Source organism: Geotrypetes seraphini, chromosome 2 (genome assembly GCF_902459505.1).
Source record: "Geotrypetes seraphini chromosome 2, aGeoSer1.1, whole genome shotgun sequence".
Classification (NCBI taxonomy): Eukaryota; Metazoa; Chordata; class Amphibia; order Gymnophiona; family Dermophiidae; genus Geotrypetes; species Geotrypetes seraphini.
Window position 1 is genome coordinate 12,479,949 of NC_047085.1, and position 14,141 is coordinate 12,494,089.

General features: G+C 42.7%; 1 protein-coding gene across 2 annotated transcripts; it reads right to left on the bottom strand.

Moving 5' to 3' along the window:
- Positions 1-1,042: 1,042 nt before the first annotated feature.
- LOC117355619 (60S ribosomal protein L30-like) lies at positions 1,043-13,792 on the bottom strand. 2 transcript variants are annotated; one of them, XM_033934456.1, is made up of 5 exons: positions 13,685-13,792; positions 13,555-13,603; positions 9,924-10,069; positions 4,470-4,600; positions 1,043-1,144 (listed from the first exon to the last, which is right to left on the bottom strand). In XM_033934456.1, exons 2-5 carry the CDS (start codon positions 13,573-13,575, stop codon positions 1,095-1,097), a joined length of 348 nt encoding a protein of 115 aa, XP_033790347.1. In that variant the 5' UTR covers positions 13,576-13,603; positions 13,685-13,792; the 3' UTR covers positions 1,043-1,094. The 2 variants fall into 2 exon arrangements, with proteins under 2 accessions (XP_033790347.1, XP_033790348.1); XM_033934457.1 differs by lacking the exon at positions 13,685-13,792 and having other exon boundaries at positions 13,429-13,613.
- Positions 13,793-14,141: the final 349 nt, after the last annotated feature.

Below are 14,141 nucleotides of genomic sequence, written 5' to 3' on the forward strand. Positions count from 1 at the left end.
CCCTCCCTTCTCTCTAGCTTATTCCTTTCTCCCTGAAGCCTGGACCAACCCTTCCCACCTTCCCTTTCTCTCGACTCTGTAATGCAGGTGAACTGCTCTCTCTCTCTCACACACACACACACAAGCAGTCTCTGAATCCACTCTGTATTTGTAAAGCTTATGTCTATTTCTTTCTGTACATTTGTAACCCAGTATATGCTGGATGTATAACTCTGTAACACTGCCTTTCTGTAATAGTAAGCCTATTTCTACACAATATATATTCTTCATGCAATCACTCTGGGTGTCATTGTCAGTAATTTCACTTTTTACTGAATCTTCAACAAGGGTATTGAACCCGGGGCCTGGCGGATTGTTAAGGCCGCCACATTATATCATTGGGGCTTATTTGCTTCATCATTACCCCTCCAAAAACTTACATTTTGGGCAGTTGCTAATCCTTACAACTTCTACCACCTTCAACACCCTTCCATCATGTGTCCAGCATTTTACTGTCACTGGAATACATTCACCCATCATTGCTGGCGTTAAGAGGCATTTCCAACAGACACTTATTTTCCTGTTCATTCACTAGTTTAGGTTCTAATCCAGGTGTGGGCAACTCCGGTCCTCAAGGGCCGGAATCCAATCAGGTTTTCAGGATTTCCCCAATGAATATGCATTGAAAGCAGTACATGCAAATTGATCTCATGCATATTCATTGCAGAATGTATATGCTACATTATAGCAGTTTGAGGAGGGCAGTTATAAACGGAGAATGAGGTTCTATGTCTGCACTGGTATAACATTTCAATTGAGTATGGGACAATTAATTTTAAAAAGTCACCACGATATCATGTGCTCCTTCTAATCCCCCATGGGGACAATATATGCTGCTTGGTAACATCAGGAATGGCCAGATCTCGACTGCAATATCGCCATCCCTGAGAAAAATTTCCAGCAAAGGTGATTTAAGGTTTCTTCTGGAATAATACTTTGACATCAGGCAGGTTAGATCATCATTGAAGAGTCCTTCTTTAGCTCATCAAGTGCAACACAAATATTTTTGTTTTCTAGAACCAGTTTTATTTATAACAAATATTTCTAGCACAGTTTCATTTTTCACCGGTCTGCTCTGGCATGTTTCTAATGATGTCAGAATCACCTGTAAAGGAAAGAAAAATAGGAAAGTTAAAACCAGGTAAAAAGCAATTGCAGATCCCCTCCAACAACAAGCAACCTCTACAAAATGAAACTCCTTGCCCAGCGCCAAAACACAGCCTAGATTTTTGAAGTGCCGACAACCAAACTCTTTAAAATGTATCATAGCAGATGCTTATTTTTTTCACGTTACATGTTACAGGGCTTCAAAGGTTTGGATAGGTTCCTAGAGGACAAAGGGATTGAGGGGTACAGATAGGAGTAGAGGTAGGTTATAGAGATAGGAGTAGAGGTAGGTTATAGAAATAGTCAGGGACCACTGCTCAGGCAATAGGCCTGATGGGCCGCCGCGGGAGCGGACCGCTGGGCGAGATGGACCTCTGGTCTGCCTCAGCGGAGGCAACTTCTTATGTTCTTATTTTACTAGTAAGGACGTGGCATTATCAAAAACCTTATCATAATGAGTTATTAGTCTTTTATAACAAAACAAAACAAAACAAAAAAAGAATATACAGCAGGCTTTAAAACTTTTGCACTGTGTTCTGAAAATGGCACATAAAGATTTAAACCCAGGAAGATGAAGCTGGCCAGAATATTTGCATATAGAGAACATAAGAATAGCCTTACTGGGACAGACCAATGGTCCATCAAGCCCAGTAGCCCAATCTCACGGTGGCCATGTCCCTAGTACCTGGTCAAAACCCAAAGAGTAGCAACATTCCATGCTACCGATCCAGGGCAAACAGTGGCTTCCCCCATGTCTTTCTCAATAACTGACTATGGACTTTTCCTCCTGGAAATTGTCCAAACCCTTTAAATCATTATCACACTCATACTTTTTAAATACAGGGTAACGTATCTGTGATAATAAACACATATGCCATGAGTGCAAGGATGGGACATCTAAAGGTTGAAATTAAAGAGGAAAAAATGTTAGCACGATTCTTGGTTTAATAAAGCAATTGCATCGCATCTGGTTGGCATGACACATTTCCAACTGCCAATGTTCAATGAGGATAACGAATAGAGACAGAGCACAGTGCAGGTCTAATTATTTATCCAACAATTCTGAGTGAGTTACGATGTCACAAACCACAAGACAATTTCTTGAACCTCAGCAACACCACTGAAATCTCAAGCTATCTTTTCTTTAAGCTTTACGTGTCCAATCATTGGTTCGTTATTATTTAATCAATTGCTTATCTTTTCTCATATAAATATTCTATATCTTTTAAATAAAGACAAAAGCGTTTAATAGTGTTTTTGGTTTTAGGGGAAAGCCTTGAAAAAGCGTATGCAAAACATGTTGGCTACATTCTAACCCCGACTGTAAAAACCACAGATATTAAGCTAAGTTTAAGATAACTAAACACTTTATTTAAAAGATATCAAATATTTATATGATAAAAGATAAGGAATTGATTAAATAATAACGAACCAATGAAGATTGGATACATAAAGCTTAAAGCAATGGTAGCTTGAGTTTTGAGGGGTGTCACTGAGGTTCAAGAAATTGAATTGAATAAATGTACAACAGGGGAAAACTATAATATGTTGAATGAAACGTGAACTTTAAATGGGTCAAGCACTGTTCTTGACTCAGTGGATGAACTGCATACCTATTTACTGAATCACAAACTTTTTATCAACTTTTGCATTCAACCTATCTAGTAGCATTATGAATCTTTATGAAATACAAGGAAGTGTGTCACGGATCAAAGCACCTTTTTAGCATCGATTTTTTTTGTCAGTATTTGCACTTTAACACTGTGATGTTTTGGGAGCTCACTTATTTATTCCTATTACACTTCTTATCTTTTATTAGTTTTTCATTGCTCCTTTTCCCCTGGTGTGAATGTTTGAAAATTATTTATTTTATCTGATTATACAAAACTGGACTAAATGATGTACAAGGCAGTTCTCATTTAGACTTATGTCTGGTGCTGGTCACCTATGAGTTACTGCCTGAGCCCACAAGCCCTCGTGTTCAATTTCATGACCATTATTTAAAGCATTCCTTTTTTCAAAGTTTTTATTCGTATTTAATGAATCGCTTATTTAATTTACTAAGCGATGTACAATATAATAAAACTATACAAACAAATAGTTGGTGCCGACATACAAAATAACTGACATTTTGTAGATTAAAACTAACATGAGTCGTGAGGGGAAAAGGGGGGGAGAGTTACACTGCTGTTGAAGAGAGGAAAAAACAATAATGGAATGAACACAAGAGAATAAGAGTGTTAGCCAATTCCAATGAAACATGAGACATGCTAGATAAAATCTAAGTGTCTTTATAACCCTGAATTAAAAGAAGAGCCTTGTTGAAACAAACTACAAGACGATACAAAAACAAATGAGTTCATAAACTATAACCAAACAATATTGGGAAACGTGAGGCAGGCCAAATGAAACCAGCAGCCGAATGCGAGAAAAAATGTGAATGAACAGTCCCTACAAACTGGCACAGAAAGAAAAGCACTGCCTCGGATTTTTAAAAAAATTAAACTTTAAATTAATGGAGCAGACCACACAGGCACTCAAAGCTGTAGTCTTTGCCCCCCTTGGCAAGGCATACCTTGAGGCTCCTCTAGAGAAAAAAAGTGGGAAGGGACTCGACCATCCAAGTGTGATGCCCCCGAAGGGACCCCAGTTCAGTCCCAACACACGATAAAAAGGCCTCTGCCTAACCTTTCCAACAGACCCTGCACAGGCTTACCACCTCCGCCCAAGAACAGACTGATTCTATGAGGGACTGCACAGCCCACTTGTACTGTAAGAATTCAGTGTGTTCTCTGTCTCCACCTGCTGGCAAAGGAGTGTACACCCTTCAGTCTGGGACAATAAAGAATATATTGACTTTGAACTTAAACCCTATGTAATACTTGACAACAGTGCTATTTTATATGATTTTTTAAGCTTACAATTTTTGATCCCTGGCAACAGACCACACTGCGACTAATACACTATTAATTTTTTTTTCTTCTCTATTATCTGTCCTATAAATATTGGTGTTCTTTTCCTTTTAATTTGTTGTACACCGCACTGATGTAATGACGAGTGGTGTATATAAATGCTAACAAACATCTGAGAGCTGTTACAGGATATAGTAGATATTTTGTTTGGCCTCCCTAACATAGCAACACAATCCTTCACTGTAGCATGGTAAGTTTGCATGTATACAAAAAGAATGCTGAAATTTGTACATCACCTGATTAAATTAAGCCATCTAGAAAGACTTGAAAAACAGTTACATGTTATAGATTTTCAGCTTTGACATGGTGCTCTTCCCCTTCCAATGGATAGCTAATCATATCTGCATTTACCTGGATCAATAATGGATAATGTGCATACTCTGTAGTATTTTCCACATGCTGTTCCCAGTTCAATGTTGTTACCACTGTAATGGTGTACACCAGTCTTTGCTAGCATGGCATAGTATTCAATCTCCGATTTTCTAAAAAGAACAAAATAAACAGCTTCAGAAGTGTCATGCTAGACATTTCATAGTCTTTATAATCCACTTACACAATACTAGGTAGAGTACAGATAGCACACCAAATAAACAGACACAAGAGAGCCGATGCTCTTGGGACAATGGAATAACATTGCTTGTGAGCTGGCTCGGAAACAGTCTTCCAAGACTTCAGCTGATCTAGAACACTGCGGCTAGGTTGATCTTCACAAAAAGTAAATTCGATCATGTTTCCCCGCTTCTGTCAAAACTTCACTGGCTTCCGGTGATTTCTAGGGTTCACTTTAAATGTACCTGCCTAATTTTCAAGATCCTACATGGTATTCTTCCTCTCCTAATTCCACTATCTTGGTTCTTCGAGACTTGACACTCATTACCAGATCCACCCAAAAACTTAAACTATCTTTCCCCTTGTTAAAAGGTGTCATCTATGCAGGAAAATTAGGGAAATCTCTTTTCTTCAAAATTATTGAGCTTTGGAATAACCTTCCTGCCCTGCTGCGGAATCTGGGCTCCTTCCAATTATTATGAAAGCATCTGAAAACCTGGCTTTTCTCTAAAATTTAAAGCTCACTACCCTCTTTATAACCACTAATTCTTATTATGTTGTTCCCTCATTAATTAAAGTACCTATAAACCGTGCTGAGCTCTCATCTTTATGGAGAGGATACGATATATAAACTTAAGGTTTAGTTTAATTAGGTATTATTTTTACATGAGTCAGCAACTTGCAATATTGAGATACCACAGGTTGGTGACTCCCAAGGTAAAATCAAGGTAAATTATATAAAAGCCCACTTTTTAGCACCCCTCGATAAATTACCCCTTAATACAGCATGCCTAAACTATGGTACCAACTCCCTCCTGCTATCAGGGAAATTGGCAACCTAATGCCCTTCCGGAAGCCAGTAAAGACGCTACTGTTCACAAACCAACTCGCTCCTGGTCTCAAACTTTAACTGGCCAGGAACCGGCACACCGTAACCCGGGGCACCTGAATCTATCAGCCAATACTGTGCTCTTATCTACTACAGCCAAGCAGATACCATTCTGAGACTCTATAGAGTTTGCATTCTCTTAGTTCGACTAAAGCATAGGTGTTCTCAACCCCCCCATATTTAAAAAAGAAAAAAAAAAATCGTCTCAATTTTCTGTAACATGTGTGTACTGTTCCTATAGCATGTAGATTCACTATAGCATGCGTGTTCTTAGTTTCCCCATAGCATGTATGTTATCGAAAACCATCTGAATTTTCTGTAGCTTGTTATTGACCCTGAAAACTCCTGTGTACGTATCCTTGTAACCCGTTATGAGCTCTAAAACGAAATACATAAATGATGAAAACTACATATACTCATTAGCAGGACTGAACTCTTTTGAAAACACAGGCAGCAACTACAGCTTTTTGGGTCCACAGAAGCCCTTTTTCCTCTTCAGTGGAGAGATAGGGAAGAAGACAGAGATCAACCTATTGCTAAAGTTTAAGTCTTTTTTGTAATCTTTTTCTCTTCTCTCCAGCCTGTTTCCTCATCAAGTTGTGTCTTTTCACTGGCCAGCTGGTTCCTTTAGAGGTGGTCCTGGGACACTGGTAGCAGCACCTCTTCCACAAGCAGTAGCTATGGGCACCCAGTACTCTTCCTGCCTTGCTACATGGAGCAAAAAAAGCTGAAAAAGTTTTGGCAGAGGAGGGAACTATTTGGCCCACCCAATCACAGAAACACATGGGCAGATAAAGGTCAAATGGCCCATCCAGTCTGCCCATCCACCATCTCCTCTTCTTCTGAAAAGATCCCGTGGGCCTGTCCCATCCTTTCTTGAATTCAGGCACAGTCTTTGTCTCCATTAGAAAATGACAGAATTTGTCACTATCTTTGTAGATTACTATGGGAAACCATCCCCATTATCATTCTTTAAGGAGAGAGAAAGAATCACAGTGTGAATGGACACAACCAATGATCCTCAAGCCTTACATTGAAGAATACTGGTGAAGGACTGAGGTTGAGATGGACACTAAGGAATGACACAAGATTGTTTCCTGTGGTTATCCACAGGAACAGGGATGGTGACAAATTCTATCACCTTGTCATTCTCTAGTCTTCCCCCACCTCTACCAGGACTATTCCACACATCTACCATCCTTTCTGTAAAAAAAAATGTTAACACCTCTTTAACTTTATCCTAAGCCCTCCTATCCCGGAGCTTCCTTTCAAATGAAAGACTCTCCTCATATGCATTTATGCCACATAGCTATTTAAACATCTCTATCATATCTTCTCTCTCCCACCTTTCCTCCAAAGTGGGATCTTTAAGTCTGTCCCCATACACCTTATGACTAATACAGACCATTTTAGTAGCTTTCCTCTGGACCGACGCCATCCTTTTGATATCTTTTTTAAGATGCAGCTTCTAGAATTATATTCTAAATAAGATCTTAGCAGTCTCATACAGGGGCATCAATACCTCTCCCTCTGCACCCTAGAATCCTTCTAGCTTTCAACATTGCCTTTTCAACCTGTTTAGCCACCTTAAAATCATCACATAAAATCACACCCAAGTCCCGCTCTTCTGTTGTGCACATAAGTTCTTCACCCCCTAAACTGTATTGTTCCATAAGAATCGCCGCTGCTGGATCAGACCAGTGGTCCATCGTGTCCAGCAGTCCGCACACGCGGCGGCCCTTGGTTTAAAAACCAGTGCCCTGAGCCCAGCTTGACCTGCGTACTTTCTGGTTCAGCAGGAACTTGTTTAACTTTATCTTCACTAGGTCAGTCACCCTTTTGCAGATATTGGCATCATCCTCAAAGAGACAAATCTTACCCGGCGGCCCTTCAGCAATATCTTTCACAAACATGTTAAAAAGAACATGCCTAAGAACTGAACCTTGAGGCACACTACTGGTAATATCCCTTTCCTCAGAGCGATCTCCATTGACCACTACCCTCTGTCACCTTCCAATCAACCAGTTATTGATCCAGGCCGTCACTTTGGGACCCATCCTGAGACACCACATCTAGCATACTCCCTCTATCCAGTTCTCTGGTCACCCAGTCAAAGAATTGATCAGATCTTTCTGACAAGACCTACCTCTAGTGAATCCATGTTGCCTCTGGTCCTGTAACTCTCTAGATTCCAGAAACATCACTATTCTCTATTTCAAAAGTGTTTCCATTAATTTACTTACCGGCCTGTAGTTCCCTACTTTTTCCTTACTTCCACTGTTGAAGAGAGGGACCTCATCTGTCCTTCTCCAATCCTCCAGTATCATGTCCGATTCTAGAGAAGCATTGAAAAGGTACAGCCACCAGAACTTCCCTCCTTGGTACCCTTCGATGCACACCATCCAGTTCCATTGCTTTGTCCACCTTTAGTTTAGCTAGCTCCTCATGAACACAATCTCTGAAAATCAATCAGGGTCTACCACATCTCCATCCCTTTTTGCATTTGCCTTCTGCAAAGCCAAAGATTGCACTCAAGTCTCTGGTCTTCCTCTTCCCTGCCACCATCATTATGCACATACAATACTCATATTACAGACTCCTTCCCTACTCCCTCCAAATAAAACAAAAACATGACCCTGGTAGTGGGCGGGGCATGGGGGTCAGAGCCACTGCTTTGTACTATCACTGTAATATCCTAATATCTGAACCAAGATATAATGTCAAAGCTACCACCACATCTAATGAGGGCAATAACAAAAGCTATTTTAAATAGATAAAGTGATGATTATTGCTCAACTTATGAGCAGATAAGAGTACACACATATACTGAGAAGGCCCTCTGTTTATTTCTGTGGCTAAGCTTAGCTTGCGTACTCAATAAAATTTCCACTGGTTGATTTAGACATCTCACTTGCCTCTTCTGTTCGTGTAGCTAACCTGGCAGAATATATACCAAATCTTTTATCCTGCACCATCTACAAACCTAGGTGGTGCCCAAAATGCCCTACACACTTTAAAAGATAAAATATCTATACAAAAGAATATAAAATGCAAAAAAAAAACAAAGTCACAATAAAATGTAATCAGAAGAAAGCAATTCAACAGAAACACTTACAAGGATACAGTACTGTAGCTACAAATATGATACTCAAAATTAGGCTAATTTGTTTCTCTTAATAAAAGAGCTGCATAAATCAACAAAGGTACTTTTAAGGGAAAAGCAAGTCATCACAAAAATACACACACAGATCTGTTTTGATTTTTCTGGAAAAACTCAATTTTTATGGAAAACTGTGAGCATGACAGCGTTTCTGCTACAACCCCTTGAGCTACACCAGTGTCCCGCAAACGTTGCTGAGCCACGGCTCGAGGCATCTGGAAGTGTGCGGATGTCGACACGATGATGTTGCGTACATTCATGACGTCATCGTGCTGACATCCGCACATGTGCAGGCCCTCAAGGCAGGCCCTGAGCTACCAGTGGGGGAGGGGAGTGCAGCAGGGTAGACGCGTGGAGAGGCGCTAATGCTGGCTGATTGCCTACAAGATGTGCCTCTCGCCGCGAGAGATACATCCTATAGACGCCTCTCCTCCTCCCCAGCATCTCATGGCACACAGTTTGCAATACACTGAGTCACACTAAGACCAGACACTCATGTCATACACATGACCTCACTGTTAGAGATCTTAGCAAGGTAACCTGCAAATTGGAAGTTAAAAACTAATCCTATATAATAAAACCCTAAGCGCGCATGCGCACTTAGGGTTTCGTGTTCCCTGCCGCCGTGTTTTCTGATCCATGGCCGTATTCTATTTTGGAACACGGCGGCAGGGAACACTCTGGCCACTCCCCTCCTCCTGCCCTCACTCACCAACCACTGGAGAAGCTCAGGCAAGCTCTCTCCCTGCATGCGTCCTGGCCGTCCCGATTGCCCTCTGTGGCTGTATTCGGCAGCGGCTCAGGCGGCTCTCAGTCCTTCCTGCCAGGCGTTGCAGGAGAAGTGTCTCTAATCTTCCCGCAGTGGACCGGGGGGGGGAGGACATTGCGCCTTAGAGCCCGGGCACGAGCTGGCCATGGCTCTTGGCGTGGGCCCGAAGGTGGGTCGCTGAACGCAAGAAAGCGCCCCGTTGCTGGAAGCCTTCGTCAGCCCGCTGAACGCAGATACGGTGCTCGGCCCCCTTTGCTTCTCGCCTCGCTGTGAGGAGGGGGGGAAGGCGCGGGCCTTTAAATGCTCTGGGTTTGGAGCTGGGGCTGAAAATTTGGGGACATGTGAGGGAAGGAGGCTTTACTAGCACCCGTTAATGTAATGGGCTTAAACACTAGTAATATTATAATTTCCCCAAGTCATCCTATGCCCTCTACTCACCTTAGTGCAGCACAGTTGTTGGCAAGGATGACCAACTTGGCTTTGCCCTGTCGGATCATTTTCAAGGTCTGTTTGTAGCCCAGCACATATTTTCCACTTTTCATAACCAGCTGGAGCCTCGAATTAATAGACTCGAGCGACTTTTTCTGGAAAAATATTATGACAACATTAATGTGCACATAATCCCAAACTGCTCTTTTCAGATTAAACTTGATGCACAAAACCTATACTAAAAGTATCACAGGCAGCATAAAATGGCCTTCACTAGGAAACCAAGCACACCTCTATACATGCCATAGTCATTGCTGAAATAATAAGCATCCCAGGATAGCTGGTTTCAGTTTACCTCCAGACTTGCTGGGGGATTTTCATTTTGCCAGGCTAGGATGAAGATTATGCTCCACTTATATCTCGGAAACTTTTAAGCCAACGATATTAGAAGCCTTCTTCCCATTACTGGAATATAACATAAGTAGTATCTAGTCATATTTATTTATTTGGTTTTATATGCTGTCCTCCCAGAACAGCTGAGAACAGGTTACAAGTTTACATACATAATAAAGTGTATTTCTACTAAGTGATGTCAGACATGGCATCGCTTGACATTGTCTGACAAAGATGGCAAAAACACAGTATGACAAGCAAACATGGGAAGATGGGACAGCATGATGAGCATAGCGTGGCAAATATACAAGCATGGATAATGGTAGTTATTACAATCGTGTCACTAACAATTATAAACTTGAGGCATTGTCCAAGTCAATAAATATAATTTGAAAAGAAACGTTTGGTAGGGCATGTTCTCCCCTTAGTGAGCAGAAGAGTTTCACAGTAGTGTAGAAAAAAGTACAAGTGGATCGATTTTTTACTGCATAAAGATTTATAAAGACTAGGGGATTTGCGATGAAGTTAAAATAATACTTTTTAAAACCAATAGGAGGAAATATTTTTTCACTCAAGAGAATAGTTAAGCTCTGGAATGAGTTGCAAGAGGATGTAGTGAGAGTGGTTAATGTAGCTGGTTAAAAAAGGTTTGGACAAGTTCCTGGAGGAAAAGTCTATAAACTGCTGTTGAGACAGACATGGGGGAAGTCACTGCTTGCCCTGGATCGGTGGCATGGAATGTTGCTATTCTTCGGGGATTCCGCATGGAATCTTGCTACTCTTTGGGGATTGTGCATGGAATCTTGCTACTCTTTTGGGATTCCGCATGGAATCTTGCTACTCTTTGGGTATTGTGCATGGAATCTTGCTACTCTTTGGGTATTGTGCATGGAATCTTGCTACTCTTTGGGGGGATTCCGCATGGAATCTTGCTACTCTTTGGGGGATTCCGCATGGAATCTTGCTACTCTTTGGGGGATTCCGCATGGAATCTTGCTACTCTTTGGGAGATTCCGCATGGAATCTTGCTACTCTTTGGGAGATTCCGCATGGAATCTTGCTACTCTTTGGGGGATTCCGCATGGAATCTTGCTACTCTTTGGGGGATTCCGCATGGAATCTTGCTACTCTTTGGGGGATTCCGCATGGAATCTTGCTACTCTTTGGGGGATTCCGCATGGAATCTTGCTACTCTTTGGGGGATTCCGCATGGAATCTTGCTACTCTTTGGGGGATTCCGCATGGAATCTTGCTACTCTTTGGGGGATTCCGCATGGAATGTTACTATTCTTTGGGGATTCTGCATGGAATGTTGTTACTCTTTGGGGATTGTGCATGGAATCTTGCTACTCTTTGGGGGGATTCCGCATGGAATCTTGCTACTCTTTGGGAGATTCCGCATGGAATCTTGCTACTCCTTGGGGGATTCCGCATGGAATCTTGCTACTCTTTGGGGGTTTCCGCATGGAATCTTGCTACTCTTTGGGGGATTCCGCATGGAATCTTGCTACTCTTTGGGGGGATTCCGCATGGAATCTTGCTACTCTTTGGGGGATTCCGCATGGAATCTTGCTACTCTTTGGGGGATTCCGCATGGAATCTTGCTACTCTTTGGGGGATTCCGCATGGAATCTTGCTACTCTTTGGGTATTGCGCATGGAATGTTACTATTCTTTGGGGATTCTGCATGGAATGTTGTTACTCTTTGGGGATTGTGCATGGAATCTTGCTACTCTTTGGGGATTCTGCATGGAATCTGGCTACTCTTTGGGGGATTCCGCATGGAATCTGGCTACTCTTTGGGGGATTCTGCATGGAATCTTGCTACTCTTTGGGGGATTCTGCATGGCATCTTGCTACTCTTTGGGGGATTCCGCATGGAATCTTGCTACTCTTTGGGGGGATTCCGCATGGAATCTTGCTACTCTTTGGGGGATTCCGCATGGAATCTTGCTACTCTTTGGGGGATTCCGCATGGAATCTTGCTACTCTTTGGGGGATTCCGCATGGAATCTTGCTACTCTTTGGGTATTGCGCATGGAATGTTACTATTCTTTGGGGATTCTGCATGGAATGTTGTTACTCTTTGGGGATTGTGCATGGAATCTTGCTACTCTTTGGGGATTCTGCATGGAATCTGGCTACTCTTTGGGGGATTCCGCATGGAATCTGGCTACTCTTTGGGGGATTCTGCATGGAATCTTGCTACTCTTTGGGGGATTCTGCATGGCATCTTGCTACTCTTTGGGGGATTCCGCATGGAATCTTGCTACTCTTTGGGGGGATTCCGCATGGAATCTTGCTACTCTTTGGGGGATTCCGCATGGAATCTTGCTACTCTTTGGGGGATTCCGCATGGAATCTTGCTACTCTTTGGGGGATTCCGCATGGAATCTTGCTACTCTTTGGGTATTGCGCATGGAATGTTACTATTCTTTGGGGATTCTGCATGGAATGTTGTTACTCTTTGGGGATTGTGCATGGAATCTTGCTACTCTTTGGGGATTCTGCATGGAATCTGGCTACTCTTTGGGGGATTCCGCATGGAATCTGGCTACTCTTTGGGGGATTCTGCATGGAATCTTGCTACTCTTTGGGGGATTTTGCATGGCATCTTGCTACTCTTTGGGGGGATTCCGCATGGAATCTTGCTACTCTTTGGGGGATTGCACATGGAATCTTGCTATTCTTTGAGGATTGCACATGGAATCTTGCTACTCTTTGGGTATTGCGCATGGAATGTTACTATTCTTTGGGGATTCTGCATGGAATGTTGTTACTCTTTGGGGATTCCGCATGGAATCTTGCTACTCTTTGGGGGATTCCACATGAAATCTTGCTATTCTTTGGGGATTGCACATGGAATCTTGCTACTCTTTGGGTATTGCGCATGGAATGTTACTATTCTTTGGGGATTCTGCATGGAATGTTGTTACTCTTTGGGGATTCCGCATGGAATCTGGCTACTCTTCAGGGTTCCATAATGTTGCAACTCTGGGATTCTCTAGTGTTGCTACTGTTCAGGTTTTTTGCCAGGTACTTCAGACTTGGAGTGGCCACCGCAAAGACAGGATACTGGGTTAGATGGGCCACTGATCTGACCCAGTAAGGCTACTCTTACGTTCTTAACAGGATCTTAAGCAGTTCCCGAAGTCGGGCCCCTAAAGGATTCCCATTTGGTAGTCAGAGCTCCACATCAGGCCGCTTCTCCTCCGCACGCGCTGAGGCCCGAACCGAGCTCACTCACCGTCTTCTTGGCAGCCACCATGGTTCGTCCAGAGTCCCGAAGCGCCGAGCTAGGAGCAGAGACAGAGAGAAGCGGTTAGACGCGGCCGCAGGAGAGCCGGAAGCCCTTTGGCGCGAGGAGAACCACTCACCCGCGCGCCTCTCCAAGATGGCCGGCGACAGAGAAAGGAAGGAATTCCCACAATGCACCGGCAAAGGCGGCCGCCCGGACTCGCGCGAGACTCGCTCCTCTGACGCAAGAGGAGCTGCTGTGCTGGCTGCGGCTCAGTTGTGGGGGGGAGGGGAGGGAAACTGAGCTGCTGCTTCCTGGGATGGAGGGAAGAGAAAAGGGAGAAAGAAACAGAGATGCACAGAAACAAACCTGAATTGGGGGGGGGGGGGGGGGCAGTGGTCTCAAACTTGCGGCCCGCCAGGTACTATTTTGAGGCCCTCGGTCTGTTTATCATAATCACAAAAGTAAAATAAAAGTTTCTTGATCACATGCCTCTTTAGCTATAAATTATATAATATTATTATTAAGACTTAGCCAAAAAGAAAGATTTATAAATATAAAGAGTTTTACCCCATGCAAAATTGTCATTTCTTTAA